The following is an 18,175-nucleotide window of genomic DNA, read 5'->3' on the forward strand; positions in this document are numbered from 1 at the left end:
CCAATATTACGTCTCTTTCTATCTCTTTGGTTACGAGTACGAAGTCTCAAAATAAACGCGCCCCTATATGCGAGTTAGTGTGCTTGCTATACACTCCATACAAAACCAACCAGGTAGTAAAATAAAGGAATCTATTATACACACCATACAATACACAAAAGCAGAGAACAATGGCAACCAGCGTAGACAAGACAAAGAAGGGTGGAACTATCAGTTGCAATCTAGAGGGTAATCATTTTTAGGTTTTATGGAATTTTTAAAAATGGCCTGTTGCGGATAGCATAATTCTAGTCCTTGAGCTGGATATTCGGAGATGCGGACATTACTTCCTTGATAAATCGTGGCAAATGCTCAACTAACTAACAAAAGTCCACTAATTATGTTTCGAATTAACGTGTTTACAGCTTATATTGTAATTTATGAATTGTACCCAGTTATATTGCAAGACGTATCCACTTGGAATGAATTTCTAACTGACGCCACTTTCTAGATATGCCCCATCAAACTTGCCATAAAAATGCACGGCTGTTGCAATTACCTTTATTTTTTTTAGAAAGACGTTCTTTTATGCATAAGCTCAAAAGGTATGGAACATCCATGAATTTCGTCCGACACTTTGGGAAATAATATCTTGAAACTCGTATCATCCTGGAAATTCATTTCAAGTGGATACGTCTTGCAAGCTCTCCGCCTACAATTCGTAAATTGCAATATGTGCCGTAAATTAGTTAATTAGAAAGTTATATAGGGAGTCTGCGTTAATTAGTTGAATGTGTGTTTCAGTTTCTCGTGTTAATAACTTCCGCCTCTCCGAATAATTCAGCTCAAGGACAAGAATTATGTTATCTGGGACAGACGATCTTTAAGAATTCCGTAAAGCTTAATTATGATCGCCCTGTGCAGTGCGCAGGAAAGGTAGCTTGTACGAGAGGCTTTCGCTTTTTCTTGACGTGACATCTGGGGCGAGGCTTCGTTGGAGTGACGAGCGTTCTGCCCGCTGGCTTAGCCAATCAGCGTCCGCTTAAAGCCACATCCCTGAAAGCGATGGACCGAGAATACTGCCTGGACGAACGCTGCCTCAACTGCCAGCTGTCACGGCTTTTGATTTCTTTATTTTTTTTTCTTTCTTTTCTGGTTGTTCATAACGAAACAACAACAGACATCCTGCCTGCTTTAGCCCCTGGCGCCAGCAGAAGGGCCACGTACCACCACCTTCAGGTATAGGGCACACGTAGCTACGTGCATGCTACGGCATGCTCAACTCCTCGTATGCTATGGTGCAATCATCATCGAAAGCGTCGCTGATTTAGGGTGTCAGTCACGGTGACCCTCGGCGCTGAACGCAATGGTCACTGTTCTTCGCCGAAACCGGGTCGACGAATAAGCTCTCACCACATACAGGGTGTTTCAGCGAGCACTTTCAAAAATATTTGAGAGTTGCCTGAGGCAGATATCACTATTATGGTTCACGAGCTGGTCTACGCGAAGCGGCGGACCATACTTGTACAAGATATTTAGAGGCAAAATCGAATAAAGAATAAAAATTCACTAATTATGTTTTTAACTGATTACATTATGGCCCATATTGCAATTTACAAATTATAGCCGTGGAGTTCGCAAGGCGAATCCAGTTGGAATGAATTTTCAGGATGACACCAGTTTCGAGATATATATTCCCAAACTTTGCGCAGAAATGCATTGGCGTTCCTGTTAATTTGTAAACAAAACGTCGTTTCATGCGCTGAAGCACACAAGTAACTGGAAGGCCAATGCATTTCTCCAAAAATTTCGGGAATTTATATCGCGAAACTGACGTCGTCCTGATAATTCGTTCCATGTGGATCCTCCTTGAGAAGTCCACTGCTCGAATTTGTAAGTTGCAATATGGGTCATAAGACAATAGTTAGCAAATTAATTAGTGAATTCTTGCTAATTAGTCGATTTCGCATGTCAATTTTTTATGCAGGTAGTGTCCGCCGCTTCGAGTAGACCGGCTCATAAACTAGAATTGAGCTATCTGCCACAGGCAACCTTTGAAAAATTTCGAGAGTGTTCGTTGAAACACCTCTTATATATAAAACTAGAAATGTGCGCCTGATTTAGGCAGTAGGAATACCACACCCATCCCCGGGGTACCTAGACTGCGAGCGCGGAAGCCCTCGGGGCTTGGCACCGAGTGTCCATGCCCCGACACACCACCCGGCTTCCTCCTCCAGTTCCGCTCCCCACCGCCGCCTTACATGCCGCTTTCCACAGGATGCCCGCCGAGATGCTGAGGTGTGTCCCGGTTTTATCGCCTTCCTTTCAAAATGTCACGCCGTAGCAGTAATACCCACTTTTCGTCCCGTCCTTTGCGGCCGTACACTGGTGCTTGCGTCCGCTCTGGCCCGGCGCTTCCTGATGGAGACTCGTATAAGCTCGGCAACGTCCCAGCGGTGTCGGTTCCCTATACACGAGCCCAGTGCCGTCTCGTCGCCGGGACGTTCACCTGTGCCCCTGCAGCCGGGCGGCGTCCTTCACAGAACAGGGTTACGGCCCTGAGTTGCGAATTCCACGCGCTACTTTAAGCACTTACGACGGAAAACCTTCGGCCTCTGTTGTACTACTTTACCCCTTGGAAGATGCGCTTTCTTCCGTAGGTGTACAGCGGCGCCTTTCATAGGCTTCGTACGTTCGGTGCTGCGGATTCGTGAAAAGAAATTGCCATTGAAAAGCCCCAACACTGAGGAGGTACTCGAAAGTCAGTATGATACCAACAGGCCCAACGCTTCTGTTCGCTCTACTAGGACTGGCCTGCGCTCAGTATGAAGAGGTAAGAAACTCCATCGACGTAACACGTAAATCATGGCTGCTATTGTAATGTATAGGGTTGCCCAACTAATTACCCGTGTATGGATTTGAAGTGAAAGTTCATGATGCCATCAACAAAATCGTTGTGCAAGCTATTTCTATGTATTTTTCTATCTATATTGTTCCCTCATATAGTTCTTTGTATGTGTGTGTGTGTGTCAGCTATGATTTTGGGGTAGCGGGCTCATCGATAGCCAAGCGTCCCATATTGTAGCAGTTAATAGGCAACAACAAAAACAACTTCGAGTTTCCAAGCATACTCCTGATGCAAAAGCATTGTAGTTGACGAATGCTTAATAAAACGCCATCTTTCCCTGTTCTTTCCCAGAGAGGCTAATGAGAGGGCTCACAACTGATATGATGAAGAGCCCACGAGATTTTTGATTGCGAACTTAAATTCTGGGCTTTGCTATGAGGGGGCTGTATTTATTAGGACATCATAAGTGCGGAAAGGGTATACAGATGTTTTCAGTTCTTCTGCAAAAGCCTTGCGACATGTGTTTAAAACAGCGTGTTATAGAAAAATTGTCGAGCTCCCTCACAGTAATTGTTTGTTTAGTACGAACGGTTTTCGTTTATTTCTACCTCAAGGTCCTAACGTGGAATAACTACATGAGGAGTTTGTGATTGGCCGGCGTTTTCTTTGACATGTCGCCTACTGCAACGATCGAGCGGTGCGCTTTTGTTAGAATTATTTTTGCAGAGTCAGTAGAAATGAAAAGCGCACACAAGCAGCGTGTTTTCATGCCATCAATCCGTCTACTTCAAAAGAGAGATCATCCTTCCTGTGCACTGGTTCTATAACTATAGTTCAGCTTTGAGCCAGAAGCATATGAGAATTCGAGGGGCTCGAGTTAGTGTTAATCACAACCACACGATGTAACAGACAATGAAGCCAGAAGCAACATACAGCAGTCTACTTCGTTTGTATAGACATGTAGAAATGATATGGTAAAGGGAAATGAAAGTAGACCGACATATAACTTACCGCAGGTGGGTACCGAACCCGCATCTTCCGCATTACACGTGTGGTTCAACTTGCTGCGTTGTTGTACTACATGCTGTGATGATTGCGTCCTTATTTCCTGTTTCCATCATTGTGTACATAACCGTGCTGGTTTGGTTGGTGAATAATTATTGCCTTTGCGGTTATGCGCTACAAGACAATCGCACGTAAGGTCAATACCTGCTTCGCATCAAGAACTCCTTAGTCAAACTAAACGTTCTTCTGTCTTCATGTGATGCTCAATACCAGCTGATCCTTATGTGCCTTCGGTTTCTCTCGAAACAGGCAATTCAACACCTCGTCTCCGAGCAGGCAGAGGTAATACAAGACGAAAGAGAAAAATCGCAAATGGTAAGTGGCAGCGACGAAGTCATTTGTCTAGTTTATTCAAGTTATAAAAACGCTATATGGATCAAGCAGACTTAAGAACGTCGACGTGCGCAGAGGCTGGGAACTGGTATATGTGCCCGCTACTGTACTAAAGACACAGCGGTGTGTCCTGGCAGGTATCGCTAAAGCATATAATATACACGGTACTTATACCGACTGTGTTGTCATATTCAAGCCATCGCCAGCATCTTCTCATGCGTTTCTTTCTTGCTTTTCTTTTCTTCTTCCCCTTAACACTAAGAAATGAAATAGATGTGATTTGCCACTTTTAACCGACAGCACCTGTTTAAAGATGCACTAGAACATGAATTTGGTGCTCGCTTGGCTTATGTAGAGGGAAGAAAAGCGAGTTTACCATCTGGCACCTTGATGCTGACTTAACATGTGTAAGTTGGCGACAGCAATTTACGGATTGCGAGATCTGAGAAACAAAATGTAGTTTGCAGCCTCAGTACTCCTCCAGGCATTAGGATTCTCAGCCTTTGTGCTAGTGTATGTGAAAAACATGGTGTTCTACTGCTTTATTGGTTGCGGTCACAAATGGCTTAGAAATTCAGCGATCTCGCAGATACCGCGATCCATGAAATTTTGACGCCAACTCTATGCGTCAGCTGCCTTGAAAGTTGAAAGAACAACCGGGCACTTATTTCTTAGAATACGCAAAATAAAAAAATATGGGGTTTTACGTGCCACAACCACTTTCTGTTTATGAGACACGCCGCAATGGAGGACCCCGAAAGTTTCGACCACCTGGGGTTCTTTACCTTGCACCTAAATCTAAGTACACGTGTGTTTTCGCATTTCGCCCCGATTGAACTGTGGCCGCCGTGGCCGGAATTCAATCCCGCGACCTCGTGCTCAGCAGCCCAACACCATAGGCACTGAGCAACCACGGCGGGTGGCGCAAAATAGCCATGCTTAAGGGCAGTAACAGTCGTCCTCAATATTTAGTATGAAATGTCACACACTCTTATTTTTCAAAAAGCATATTTTTCTTGGCTACTCTTTAACAATATTCATTTAGGGCCTTTAGCTGCTCTATGTTACCGTTCGCGCCAATGAAACTCATGGAGTAGTACGCCTTAACAGTTTTGACTTCTATAGACACCTAACGAAGTGTCCCAGCTAACGTTATCCAAGCTGTTCAACAAAAAAAGAACGGTTAAAACAACACGATGCAATATACAATTTTAGGACCTACGGTGCTCGGTCTCTGGAGCTCTGACGACCGAAAACCGTATATCTTATAGCTGTAACTTGCATCATGTTGTTATAATCTTTTTTTTTTTTCGTTGAACAGCGTTAGCTAACGTTAGCTTTAGCACACGGTATATCGTATACAACACTTTTCAACCTAAGATAACTCGAAGTTTAGAAAAGCTATAGCGCATTCATTCCACCAACCTGTCAACGGCGCTCCACCCGATCAACGGGACTAGAAACACAACGCACCTGACAGTAAACTGGTACCTGACAGTACCTGACAATAAAATTCAGCGTAGGCTTTAAATGGATTTAATATGGATTATAACATGGTTAATATTCAATGCCGTTCAATCTACACTGGCTCGAGTGGTAGTAAGCGTCACTACTGGAGTATTGGGTACACACACAAGCATGCACTCGGGGACCATGATGGTAGCAATACATCAACGCTGCCGGTTAGTCTGCCCATATTGGATATGCGCGGCGGTGAAACAAATCAGTGTTTTTCACTTATCGGTCGACTGCGTGAAGGACTGGTCAGTGAAGAATTGCCTCCTACGTTACAATGTTGCCCACTTGACTTTATTCAGTGCAATGCCCTTCATAAGCCCAAAACTATACGTATCTATCTATCTTTTCTCCTCGCCACTTCAGCACTTCTGATATATGATACACTAAAAGCCGAAACAGCTTGAAAGCAGCGCTCGGACTTTATATTTGTGATACACTAAGAAAAGGAAAAAGACGCGAATGTCAACTAGCGAAGAAAATGTTGCTTGCTACCCAACACTGGGGAAAGGGGAAGTGAGAGATTGAAAGATCGCATTAAGGGGAGATACAGCGCGCGCATGCGCAGGTGCACAGCCGCCGACATGGGCCAACGCCAACCCGTACTAAAGGCGTTTGCACAACGAGTGCAACGGCAACCTTCTCAAACGCATTGATTGTTTTTTTTTTTTTTGCCCTGTGCAGTACCAGCAGATGCTGCACGAAGTTCCCAAGCTGGACGGGGGCCAGGCGATGTTCCAGGGCGACATGCTGATGACCGAGCGCGACCTGCTGGACATGTACGCCCTGGTGCCTTCCAGGAACATCACCTGGCCGGGAGGAATCGTGCCTTACAAGATCAGCGAGAGCTGTGAGTACGGCAGCCACTACCACAAAGACGTAACGCGAACAAAATGGTGGTGATTGGCGGGATCGACTTACAGCGGAAGGTTAGGAAACACTCTTCGTGTACCTTGAATCGCAGAAGACTGCCCATTTTCTACGACATTCAGCATTTATCACATGAATTTCAAGCACAAAGACAATCTTTGTCCAACACATCGAGGAAATTAGATGATCGTCCTCTGAGTGAACAGACACTACTAGAGCACCGTCCCGACCGATCATCGGCTCAGAAGGCAGTGAAGGCACTTTTGTGCTTTCTCAGAACTTCTGGTTTGCGCGAGCGGCTTTAACTCAAGTGCTGTCTGTACACGTATCTACACCTTCTCTCTCCCTTCTCTCGCTTCCCCTTCTCCCTTCCCCCAGCGTAGGGTAGCCAACCAGACTATTGACTGGTTAACATCCCTGCCTTCCTATATTACTATCTCTCTCTCTTCGTGTACCTGTTCAAACATGGAACGAAATTGCTCAAGCAGTACCCCTCGCTATACTTTCATGTTGCTTTGTTTGAGTACGATTATGAGACTTACTTAGATGGGCTAGCTTGTTGCTGGCTTGATGGAACATGGTTACAACAGCGCGTTTTGAGGACGGGACACAGAAAGAACGCACAGAGGACCAGTCGCCGAACTTCAACTGAGCTTTACTGCGGAAAAAAGTTACACTAGTAGCAGTTGTTGCGCAGAAACATTGGAAGCAACATTGCCACAGCGCACATTATCAGTACAAAAGCAGATCATTATGTCTCACATCCCTACTGAATGTGCTGACTTGCGCAAGACTAAATACACGTTTCTAAACCCCGATCTAACATCATCTTACGCTTTTCATGCCCGCGAACTTCGAAACTTATTGAGCAGATATATCTCTTCTTCAGAACATTTGAAAACACCAAGTAAGTCCAGTCCCATTCAGTGTCTGCGTTACCTTCTAAACAATCGTTATCGGAAGCCGCACTTGTGTGAAAAGCATAAACACGCAGATTACTGACACAACACTGTACACATTCTATCAACCGTGACACACGCTTCACAATTTGTACGCATTGCGGAGCCTATAACTCGAATAAACACGCCTTGCGGGAGTGCACCACGATCTCCGCTTTCAAAAACTCAATACTTTCTAAACTGCCATCGAACAAGCGTCCCGCCAGCTGGAAGGAGTGCACTGCTCCCCACGAACGTTCGACGAATTATGGTTGCCCCTTCTGGTACAGCATATCATGAATGTGCTGAAACAGGAGGCCTCAACCTACCAACAAGGCTCGGACTAGGGCCTTAGTTCCTGTGGGACTAATATAGTGGTATTTTCTGATCCACAATATATTTATTTATGCGTTATTAACTCAAAATTTCTGAAAATTGAGGCATTCTATGAGGAGCGCGCAAAAACAAAAATGGCGAGTTAGGTTAGGTGGCATGAGTTGACAGATGGCATTCTTCAATAGCAGTCCTGAAAAAAAAATGTTGGCGATGAGGGCGATGGTAGAAGGCAAGCTTTCCATTCTCGGGCTGTGTTACAAAAAAAATAAGAATTTTGACATGCAGTGGAATGGGCACGTGGTGTATGCACAGCATTAGGACGCGTTAGGCGGGAGGAGCGATGAGCTGGAATGGTGATTTGGTTAACAGGGGCCACTCAGTGAAAGAATAGGAAAAATAAGCACAGGCAGCATGCAGCTTTGCGGCAGGAGGCGAGCGAGGGAAGACACGACTGTGATTTTAAGCTAAAGTACTTGTGTTATAGGAATAGTCAGGAAAAAAAATGAACTTCGCAGCTCGGTTCTAGACCGATTCGAGAGTAGTGATCATATATTAGCTTGGTGACTGTCATAAATAGCACAAGCGTACCCTAGCCTAGATCGGAATAATGTTTTATGTACAAGTACCTTGACTGAGAGAGATGCTGTCAAGTTACGACATTCACAACGTATTACGCGGAAACAACCGCCTTAATCGAGTTGTCACTGACATTTCCCCGCAGCGATCAACGAAGCGGACCTGATCCGGCAGGGCATCGCACACTGGATGAACAACTCGTGCCTTATGTTCCGCGAGCTTCAGAAGGACGACACAACCACGGACTTCATACTTTTCATCAGGAGCAGAGGGTATGTGCATGACTGCTCTACAGGATGGACAAAATGTAGATCCAGCTCACGATTCTCTTTTACGGAAGCGCTGGCAGCGCTGGCAATCGGGGACCACATTCATAAATCTGTTAATCCGTAAATGTATGTTCTTTATGCCGTAGGCCGGCCAAATTCTCTATAATATGCCCAGAATCAGGATTGGCTGAAATTTTCTCACACGAACACTTCTAGTGTAAGGTTTTTTTTGTGTGTGTGTGCGTGCGTGCGTGCGTGCGTGTGTGTGTGTGTGCGTGTGTGCGTGTGTGTGTGTGCGTGTGTGCGTGTGTGCGTGTGTGCGTGTGCGTGTGTGCGTGTGTGTGTGTGTGTGTGTGTGTGTGTGAGAATCAAATTTTATTTTAAATGGCACTAATATTAAAACGGCGCGACAGGAAGATGAGAGAGAGAAAAACATTGTTAATGAGCCTAATGATGGCTTGATCTACAGGAGTGGTTCCCTCTTCACGGGAATTCATGCGCCGTCTTGGCTGCGACCACCCTCTCAACCAGCATGATCTGGTCCGAGAGGCGGGAACTCGACAACAGCGATACGCTGCTTTGGCGGGTTGGAGGGGGGGTAGGGTAGAGGAGGCAAGACTGGATTTTGTTTGCAATATATGACAATATGCGGGAGGGTTCCTAGCTGTTCGCAGTATTTACATTGACGAACATGAGATGAGGCCTCCTTGGGTGCGGGAACGTGTTGGTTTGTAACGATCTGAGTGTTGTCTCTTGCGTCTTCCTGAGCTGTGGATGCGGTGGGGAGAGTGTTCTGCGATTGAGTCTGTAGTTTTGAGTGATTCATTGCTATGTTGTCAGTCTAGTGAGCTCTTCTGTGTCCTCCGGGGCCTGGTTGATAAATTCTCGGACATTGGAGTGGGCGAGTTCGTTGCCCTTCAGGGAGGCGTGAGCGGGTCTCCACAGTATTTTAACATTTCTTTTAGACCACCTCCACGACAAGGTCTAAACAGGAAGAGAACGTCGTATAACGACCGAAACAATTGACACACATTTCCGGTGTCGTTGCCCAGCTTTAAAATTAATGTCATATATGTACCCACTTTTCGAAACAAGGATTTGAATGTCCCTCATCTTCTGATGAGCTCACTGTCACCAAACTCTGGGCAATCCTCTATAGTTATTGTTCTTTACTTCAAAGTGCTCAGCTGCTGATATTGCCGTGCTCTGAGCTGGGCGTAGGCGGTGGCATAAACGTCCTCCTATGGTCTAACTTTTGAATGTTGGTTGGCATTTAATTTTTTTGCGCTGGTCGTTTGGCAACTATTTCATCATAATGTTGTAACCGCTATCATTTTATAGACTTAAATAACTTGCGTACACAATTAGTCACTCCTTTCTTCTTTGGTACCTTTAACGTACACTTAATAGCTGAAATGAACGTTGCCAGGCTCATCCATCCGCCGCGGTTCAGTGGCGCAGCTTCCGACCTTCACGCTCCAGCAGGCAATGTTGAAAGAAGTGCGTGACCGGCTGAAAAGTTATAAGCTTCGTCAAAAGATGGCATCATCTAACAATTATTTTTGATAACTTTTTCGTTTCCGTCTTTTTTTTATGACGACGAAGGTGTAACGTCAGTTACTTCTCCTCGCTTTAAATATACTCTTGGCAGGCTGTTCACCAAGCGCAGATGGTCATACGTATAAGGGAAGGAAAAAGTGGAGAAGGAAAGGCAGGGAGGTTAACCAGTTTAGCTTAACCGGTTTGCTACCCTACACATGGGAGAGGGATGGGCGCGATTAAATATGGGGAAGGAAGAGAGAGAGAGAGAGAGAGCGAAGGCACTAAATCAAGGGCACAAGTCATTTTAATGCCTACGACATGTAAGTGCCTCTGCAACTTGCACCTGAAACGTTTTCAAGTGCTAAAAGCGGGAGATGCTCCAGCATCCTGGAAAACGTGTTGCACGTAATACTTAGTCTTAAGTGCATAGGTCGGCATACTCACTCAGCAGTGCACTGAACCGCTCCACACCCGTCAGGTAGTCCGTTAGCGAGTGAGAAAGTTTGTAAGTAGAGATAGGAAAGGAATAAGTGCCGGTGAGCTTGAGTGGACGTGCGTATGAACAGGAGTGAAGGGCGCTTAATGTGAGTACGAACGAAGGCCAGTGACGGTAAGTTTTAATGGACGTGAGCATGAACACGAGTGATTGTTGGCATGCGTTGATAGAAGTGACTACGAACGCGAGTGTGAGTACGTATGAGTATACGAAAGCGAGTATGAATGTACATAGCCTACGAAAATGTTGGTGGGTGAGTACGAGTAAGCATCCTCTTATTATCCCGACCTACGCTCAAGCGGCACCGCTGCTCTGCATTTATCCGGTGCAGGTGCTGGTCCCGGTTCGGCCACGTCGGCTCTCTCCAGCCCATATCGATTGGTGATGGCTGTGAGACGGTGAGTGGAAGCCAAGGCAGCGTTGCCTTTCAGGCACTTTCGGACATGCCAGAAAATCCTTGCCTTTCTTGCTCTCTCTCTCTCTCTCTCTCTTGCCATACGTCCCTTTCTTTCTTGTTTCATTTTAATTAGAAGCCTTACTTCAATGGCAACTCTTATTGTCCTTGTCAAATACATGTGAGACGCAGACATGAGGTCATAGGAGAACCGCTCAGCCGATTTGAATGAAGCTTGTGGTACTTAAAAGAAACACTGAAATTTCGTTGCATTTAAAAGAAAAACTAAAACTAAAAAGCAATATTTTGATATTGTGCCTCAATTGTATTGAAACGATTGTCGAAATTCCCGAAATTATAAAAAGAACTGACGCACGAAGTTAAACAATATGTAGCTCCACACCAAAACCAGATATCACAGTTTTCTAAACTGAATCAGGGGGAGCGTGTGAAGCGGATAAATCTTACATTTGAACTAGACCTAATAAAGAGAAGACCAGACATCCACCCTTTCGTAGTAATTGCTACAAAGGAAACCCATACAGGTTCCTCGAAAGAAAAGTCTCAGAGTTGAAGAAAAATTCGTCCTGGTCCGGGACTCGAACCCAGGACCACCGCCTTTCCAGGGTAGCCGTTTTACCATATTAGTTAACCAGGCGGCTAGCAGATGGCAGGGCGAAGTCTAATTTGTCAACAACTCGAAGCAAAGGCAAGAGTTTGACGTAATATTTCTGTGGAAATTCGCAAGTTGGAGAGAAGTAATTGATAAAGAGAAAATCAGACATCCACCTGTCCATAGCAATTGCTACAAAGGAAGCTCATACAGGTTCCTCGGAAGAAAAGCCTCGCAGTTGAAGAAAAATTCGTCCTAGTCCGGGACTCCAACCCGGGACCACCGCCTTTCCGGGGCAGCCGCTCTACCATTATTTATTAATTACTTCTCTCCACCTTGCGGGTTTCCCCAGAACTGTTAATTACGTTCAACTGGAACACGCACAACGAAAACGTAACGAATTACAATTACAATTACTTCACTCAAAATTGTAAGTGTTCACAGTGACCAACTACTGCCCACGAAAGTAAATGAACAATTACTAAAAGTAATCGATTACTTTTACACCATTTTCCTCCCAGCTTTAGTAACATTGCACAAATAGAACAAGCTGGCCTGGGCTGTTTCAGTGCGTCCACTGCAGCCCCTCAAATTTTCAAAATTTTCGTTGGTCGTCTAGCCTCGTCCTTTTTTTCTCTTTACTTTTCTTTCTTCCTTTATTTAAAGTCGTCAGCAATGGCACTGAAACCTCGCTCGATACGCGCGCTGGATTACCGCGAGTAAATATCACTCGCGCTGAATTACCGCGAGTGATATCGAGTAAGCAGAATGAACTTGCAGCCTAAGTTGATTTATTACAACGTTTACGAGATTTTCCTATTCAAATTGCAGTGGTGTACTTCAGAGAGGCTTATAATAAAATAATTTTGTCCGCTTCGGTCGTGTCGATAAGTGCAAATTACAAAATTGGGGTATTGTATTTTATTGCTTTATTACGGAGTTTCAAACTTGGTGCTCCATTTGGGAAAGTTCAACCATTTTCTTTCAAATTAAGGTAGACAGCTTAGCTAGTTGTTAAACGGGCACCAACGTGTACAGTTTGTTCTGCGTATGCGCAGTGAATATCCACAAACTTCGTAATAATGTAGTATTACTATGCACCCTTAGCCAAACGTGTCCAACCATCGTAATACGGTAGCTAGCTGGGCGAGTCGGTACATCTGCATTATTATTTACAGCGCGCACATCAAACGTGGACAAAGAAGAGAGACAACACGCGAGCGCTGGCTCACAACTAAAAATTTAATGTGTACAAAGAGTCATATAAATAGGAGAACTGAGTAATAAATAAACAATAACCTTTTAGTCGTGAGTCAGCGCTCATGTTACGGCTCTCTTCTTTCTCCGTGTTTGATGTGCGCCCTGTAAGTAATAATGCTACCATCGTAAGCCAGCCACATTGTGTTGGTGTGATCTACGTTGGTGTGATTTACGATCTACGTTGCCAATAACGATTCGCTTAAATTAGGAAGAAAAGATGAGCGGAGGTTAGCTACAGGGTATCCTACGGCTGGCTACGCAGCACTTAAACGGAAAAGGGGATTATATTCTAAAAACGACCTTGATTAACGTAATCAAAATTTTGAAGTGTGTACCCTGTAGCTAAGTCTGTCTTATTTCACTTCACACTGTCGGCAGCTGGGCACAGTGGTGCACGAGATCGGACACGCCATCGGCTTCCTGCACGAGCAGTCGCGCGCTGACCGCAGCCGCTACGTGGTGGTCAACTACCCCAACATCCTGGAAGGACTACGCAGCCAGTTCGACCCGGACCAGAACAAGCGGGAGTACGGCGCACGATACGACTACACCTCCGTCATGCACTACTCGCCGACGGTAAGGCCCCCCTGCGTGACACGTGGAACAATGCGAAATGCAACGTCAGTGTATCGGCGCAGGCGCGTTGAACAACTTGACTGAAATGAGTGACTGATTTGATATGTACCGACTGACTGTAACGCTCCAAAATGAATGCTCGGCGATGACCGAGGCTGTAGAGGTGGGCCTGTGGGTTAATATTGCCTACCTTGAATTATTTATCGCCTACTAAATTACACAATAACTTTCACAATTTCTTTCCGTCGAAATACGGCCACTGTGACTGGGACTTAGAGCATGCGACCCTGTGCTCAGCATCGGTGTGCACCATAGCCACATAGCTGGTGCAGCGTGTTGTAATGTCAGACTAAGCTCGGGGCGAGAGCATGTGAATACGCGACTGAGCTGCGCAAATGTGTATTAAGAAAGCGCGACTGGTCGCTATGCAGGCGTTCGCGGCGTCGCCAGAGATGAAAACCCTGAGCCCAGTGAACCCGCTGCTTGCACCGCTGATCCGCAGGCAGAACGGGCTCACCTTCCGGGACAGGCGCAAGGCAAACTTCCTCTACCGGTGTGATGGTAAGCGAACAACCAGCGGCTGCAAGAGGACAAGGGGAGCTGCAGGCCAAAATCTCTTGAGGGTTCGAGGCTTTTATTTAGCGCCCGCAAATACTGCAGTCGAATTCACCCTTGTCCATGATTCAGGGTGCTCGCTCGACACTGTGTCCGTTAACATGTGCCACCGGGGACACTGATTGTGCCACCGGGGACACGCGCTTTGTTTAGCCATGAGACACCTCACATTATGACTAAAGCGACAGTCCAAAAAGTGGCCGCTAGTAATAAATGCGGTGGCATTTTAGACCTATCTTGAGCGGCCTTTCTTTATTTCTCCTTCTGTGTCCTTTTCTTTCCTTCTTTTTCAATCCAGCCGCATGCACGAGCAGACCAGTGTGTGCCAACGAAGGGTTCGTAGACCACACCTGCAAGTGCGTCTGCCCACCCAACACGGAGGGCGAGCGATGCGAGAGGCTGCGCCGGTCTTACTACAGTGAGTATGCGTCGAAGCAGCCTTTCTCGTGAACAAAATAGTCCTCGACATGTAGATTGGCGTTGACTTCTCCGTGTTCGCTTCAAGGCATATTTCAAAGTTATATTTTGAATCCGCAGCTGAGAAAACACTGTGTCAGGACTCCCATCAGGACGTTAGCTTTCCTTGTCCAGTCGCAATAAACGCAGCGTTAGTTAAATAAATGAAAGCATCTAGAAATGCACAAACGTATGAAAGTGGAACCGAGGCTAATCAAGTGCTTCCTTCGTTTTGTTTGCAGCTCGACCAAACTGTGGAGGCCGCGTGATTCGGGAGAAGACAATTGCGTCTCCCGGCTACCCGAGGAGCCAGAGACCGCAGGATGGCATTTGCGTCTGGTGGATACAAGTAAGCTACAAACCCGTAGCTGCACCGACAGCGGCGCTGCCGCCCGAGTTTGTAAAGTAGCCGTAGCAGCGGAAATTTGTTGCCCCACCACCCGCAGAAACTGCTACAACAGAGCAGTCAACCTTGTCAGACAAAGGTTGATTGGTAAACTTACCGTGCTCCCTTATGCGTGTTATGACGAATAAAATTGCGAAAACCACAATAATTAAGAGATGGAGCCACTACAGCCTTCCATCTTTGCAGGCTCCGCCAAACAACAAGGTGCAGCTCACATTCCGGGCCTTTGATCTCTACAGCCGAGTTCGCAAGTTCTGCATCTACGACCGCTTCGAAATCCGACTGCAGTCACTCTACCTTGGACAGACGTGAGTACAGGCACTAAACGCTCTGCTAGGTAGCACTGAAGTAAAAAGCTTCGGCTTCGCTTTGTCCCCAAACAGATTCAGTGCAACCGATTTCGGCCTATATATAGCTGCCAGCACAAGATTCTCAAAAAAATCTGCAGTGTCCATAGCATCATTGCTCCGAGCTGCAATATTTTCTGCAGGCGCAAATAATGGACGTATTCATTTGAATACATTTGCAGTCATTTTCGAGAAGAAAAAAAAGTGAATTCCATAAATGCTACAAGGAGCCTGATAGGTATATTGCAATATGCCCACTATAGGTTAAAATACGTCTGGTATGTTCCTGTCACGGACAGGTCATTAGTAGTGTACAGCAAGTTGCGAAAGTATAATCTACTTTCACCCCTTTCTCTTCAAGAAAACAACACTATTTTCACAGTATACAAAGGCTGCTTTCAAGCTGACTGTCTTTCCATTTCTTTTCTCAAAAATAAATAGATTAAACATGATATTTAGCTCGTGTCTATTTTTTTTTTTCAAATGACTATCTCCTGGCTTTGTTTCTTGGAAGTTGTTTATTCTGGTCGCCTAATTGCTTGACAGGTAATTATTGCTTATTCTCCACACATGTGCAGGTTCTGCAGTGACGAAATCAAGCCCGGCAGCGTGGTCACTTCTGTGGGTCGAGACGTGATCATCGAGTACAGGCCTTACGCTAAATTCAAACGTGGTTTCGCAGCCGAAATCAAGTTTGTTCCGGTTTAGCCAAGACGATGTTGACAATTATTTGCACATAATCTGTGGAACGTGTGCTCTTCATATACCTGAGTCGTCAAAATGCTGACGAGGAATGGGTATAAAGAAGCGACAACATCCGTGAGCAATGTCACAGGGAATTCATACTTGTCGATTACTCGCCAAAAGTGCGCCTGGTGCATTCGTATACGCCTTACACGTCAGGGTTTACAAGAGTACGCACTAATCTGGCACGTGAGCGTGTACCAATATTACCTTTCCAGTTGAAAACATAACCATTTAGATCGCTGTTATGTTCGCCATAAATGATGAATGCCTATGGTATCTCGCATGCAAATACTTGTATTCCCTCCGATATCGCTCACGGTGGAATGACTTTATCGCGTAGTACACACGCCAGGTATTATCCTTGCAAGAGCTAGATCACCTTTCATTAATAGGGTCACGACCACATTGCACTTACAAACGCCTACCCAGCCATTCATTCAACTTACGTTTACTTTCTTGAACATACTTTTCTGTCACGTGGAAATGCATATTGCAACTTTTAAGCGTGCAAATGATCGACGTCTAGTTTTCTTTCTTTTATTCGCAGAAGCAGCGCTGCCTATACTCTGTACGAACGCACTTATTGATCATACAGTAGATGTGCGGATTCTGTACATTGTAGTGAGAACATTAGGTACGTGACATCTACACCATACTGAATAAAGGGATCTTTGCGAGATCCGAACATTTAATAGAGTGTCCTCAATGCGTGCTCTCTGTACCCCTTTTTCGACACCATGCCAGATAGACTGTTGCATTACATACAAAATAGTGCCTACAGAAAAGTTTTTTCATTATGTGCATCGTCGCCGACTATTCCGGGAACAACAACGCGGCTTACTTGTCAATTAGATACAAAACAGCCTTCCCGGGACATTGGCACGCCTACATGGCGCAAGAAGACTTTTGACTCATTGGTGAGCCTTTGGGACACTTGAAGCGCGCAGCGAAATCGGTTGTGTGCCTCAGGGGAACATTCACGCTATCAGCCGGCGAGAGCCCGCGTCGTAAGGAAGCATGGCACATGGCGCTCGCCCACTTGAGATAGAACAGTCGGCCCTCCGATATGGGCGCGTCCGCTGCCAAAAGGCCCTCGCGCCTCCACTTGATCGTGTCAGCAGCTTCGACTACTGTGCCAAGCGCGGCCGCCCATTCCGCCAGGCCGTCGTCTTCGTCAGAAGTAGCATTGCCGTTGCCATCGTGAAAATAAACGCGCCGGAAACAGTTGCGGAACTCCGCGATGTTTTGCGCTGTCTTGTCGGACCAGACGTCCACTCGTTCGAACAACATCGACCACAGCTCTTTCGCCAGGCGAGCTGCCACGACTGGCAGGTCCATGAGGTGCGACTCGCGTTTCCAGAAATAGAGCTCCAAGTAGGCGCCGGCGTAGACGAAGATCGTCGAACCTTGCCGCGTCACATCAGGCGACGACGAAGGGCTCTGGGTCTCGCGCAGCTTGCGCGCAGTGCGACGCCGGGTGATTTCGAAGTCGAAAGCGCGCGCGTAAAGCAGGTTCCAGGCGAAAGAAAAAGTCATTCTCGGCGGGGGCTGGTCAGTGGCGCCGGCGAAATCTGGCAGCACGAGTGCGATGTCGTTCAGAAAGTTCGCCGCGGAGCTTGCGTCTTTCTGGGTGGCGAACAAAGGGCTAGAAGACACCTTCGTCGAAACTGCCTTCCTAACTCGAATGAAGGCGTGCCGTAGGTACTTGTCAACCGCCGCCCTGCTGACGACCTGTGCCTGGAATGCTTCCTCCATAGCGGAAACCTTCAGCATCTTGGCAGAGCACTCACGGCGGTCTTTCACCATGTCGTATGTGGTGTAACTTTGCAGCTGATAGTATAACTCTGTAACGGTATGCTGGATGACGTAAGCTCCACCTAAGGAAATGTCAGACGCTAGACGGCCAAGTGCGTCATCAATCTCCTTCGGTTTCTGGCGCTTCAGCACTCGGACTCTGGGGAATATTGGCCAAATGAGGTCTGTCAACACGGCAT

General features: G+C 46.2%; 1 protein-coding gene across 1 annotated transcript; it reads left to right on the forward strand.

The window, feature by feature from the left end:
• The first annotated feature begins 2,136 nt into the window (after window positions 1-2,136).
• On the forward strand, window positions 2,137-16,882 carry LOC126522499 (blastula protease 10-like). The gene is made up of 11 exons (XM_050171254.3): window positions 2,137-2,812; window positions 4,142-4,207; window positions 6,425-6,590; window positions 8,606-8,732; window positions 11,099-11,165; window positions 13,413-13,610; window positions 14,042-14,171; window positions 14,524-14,643; window positions 14,924-15,030; window positions 15,274-15,395; window positions 16,013-16,882. Exons 1-11 carry the CDS (start codon window positions 2,747-2,749, stop codon window positions 16,140-16,142), a joined length of 1,299 nt encoding a protein of 432 aa, XP_050027211.2. The 5' UTR covers window positions 2,137-2,746; the 3' UTR covers window positions 16,143-16,882.
• The last annotated feature ends 1,293 nt before the right edge of the window (window positions 16,883-18,175 follow it).

The sequence above is a fragment of the Dermacentor andersoni genome, chromosome 6, assembly GCF_023375885.2.
Source record: "Dermacentor andersoni chromosome 6, qqDerAnde1_hic_scaffold, whole genome shotgun sequence".
Classification (NCBI taxonomy): Eukaryota; Metazoa; Arthropoda; class Arachnida; order Ixodida; family Ixodidae; genus Dermacentor; species Dermacentor andersoni.

Bases quoted from the DNA above. Each gene is read 5' to 3' on its own strand.
- LOC126522499 (XM_050171254.3), top strand. From the start codon at position 2,747: ATGATACCAACAGGCCCAACGCTTCTGTTCGCTCTACTAGGACTGGCC. The intron at 4,208-6,424 runs GTAAGTGGCAGC...TGCCCTGTGCAG, and splicing joins AAAGAGAAAAATCGCAAATG to TACCAGCAGATGCTGCACGA. The intron at 15,031-15,273 runs GTAAGCTACAAA...CCATCTTTGCAG, and splicing joins TTTGCGTCTGGTGGATACAA to GCTCCGCCAAACAACAAGGT.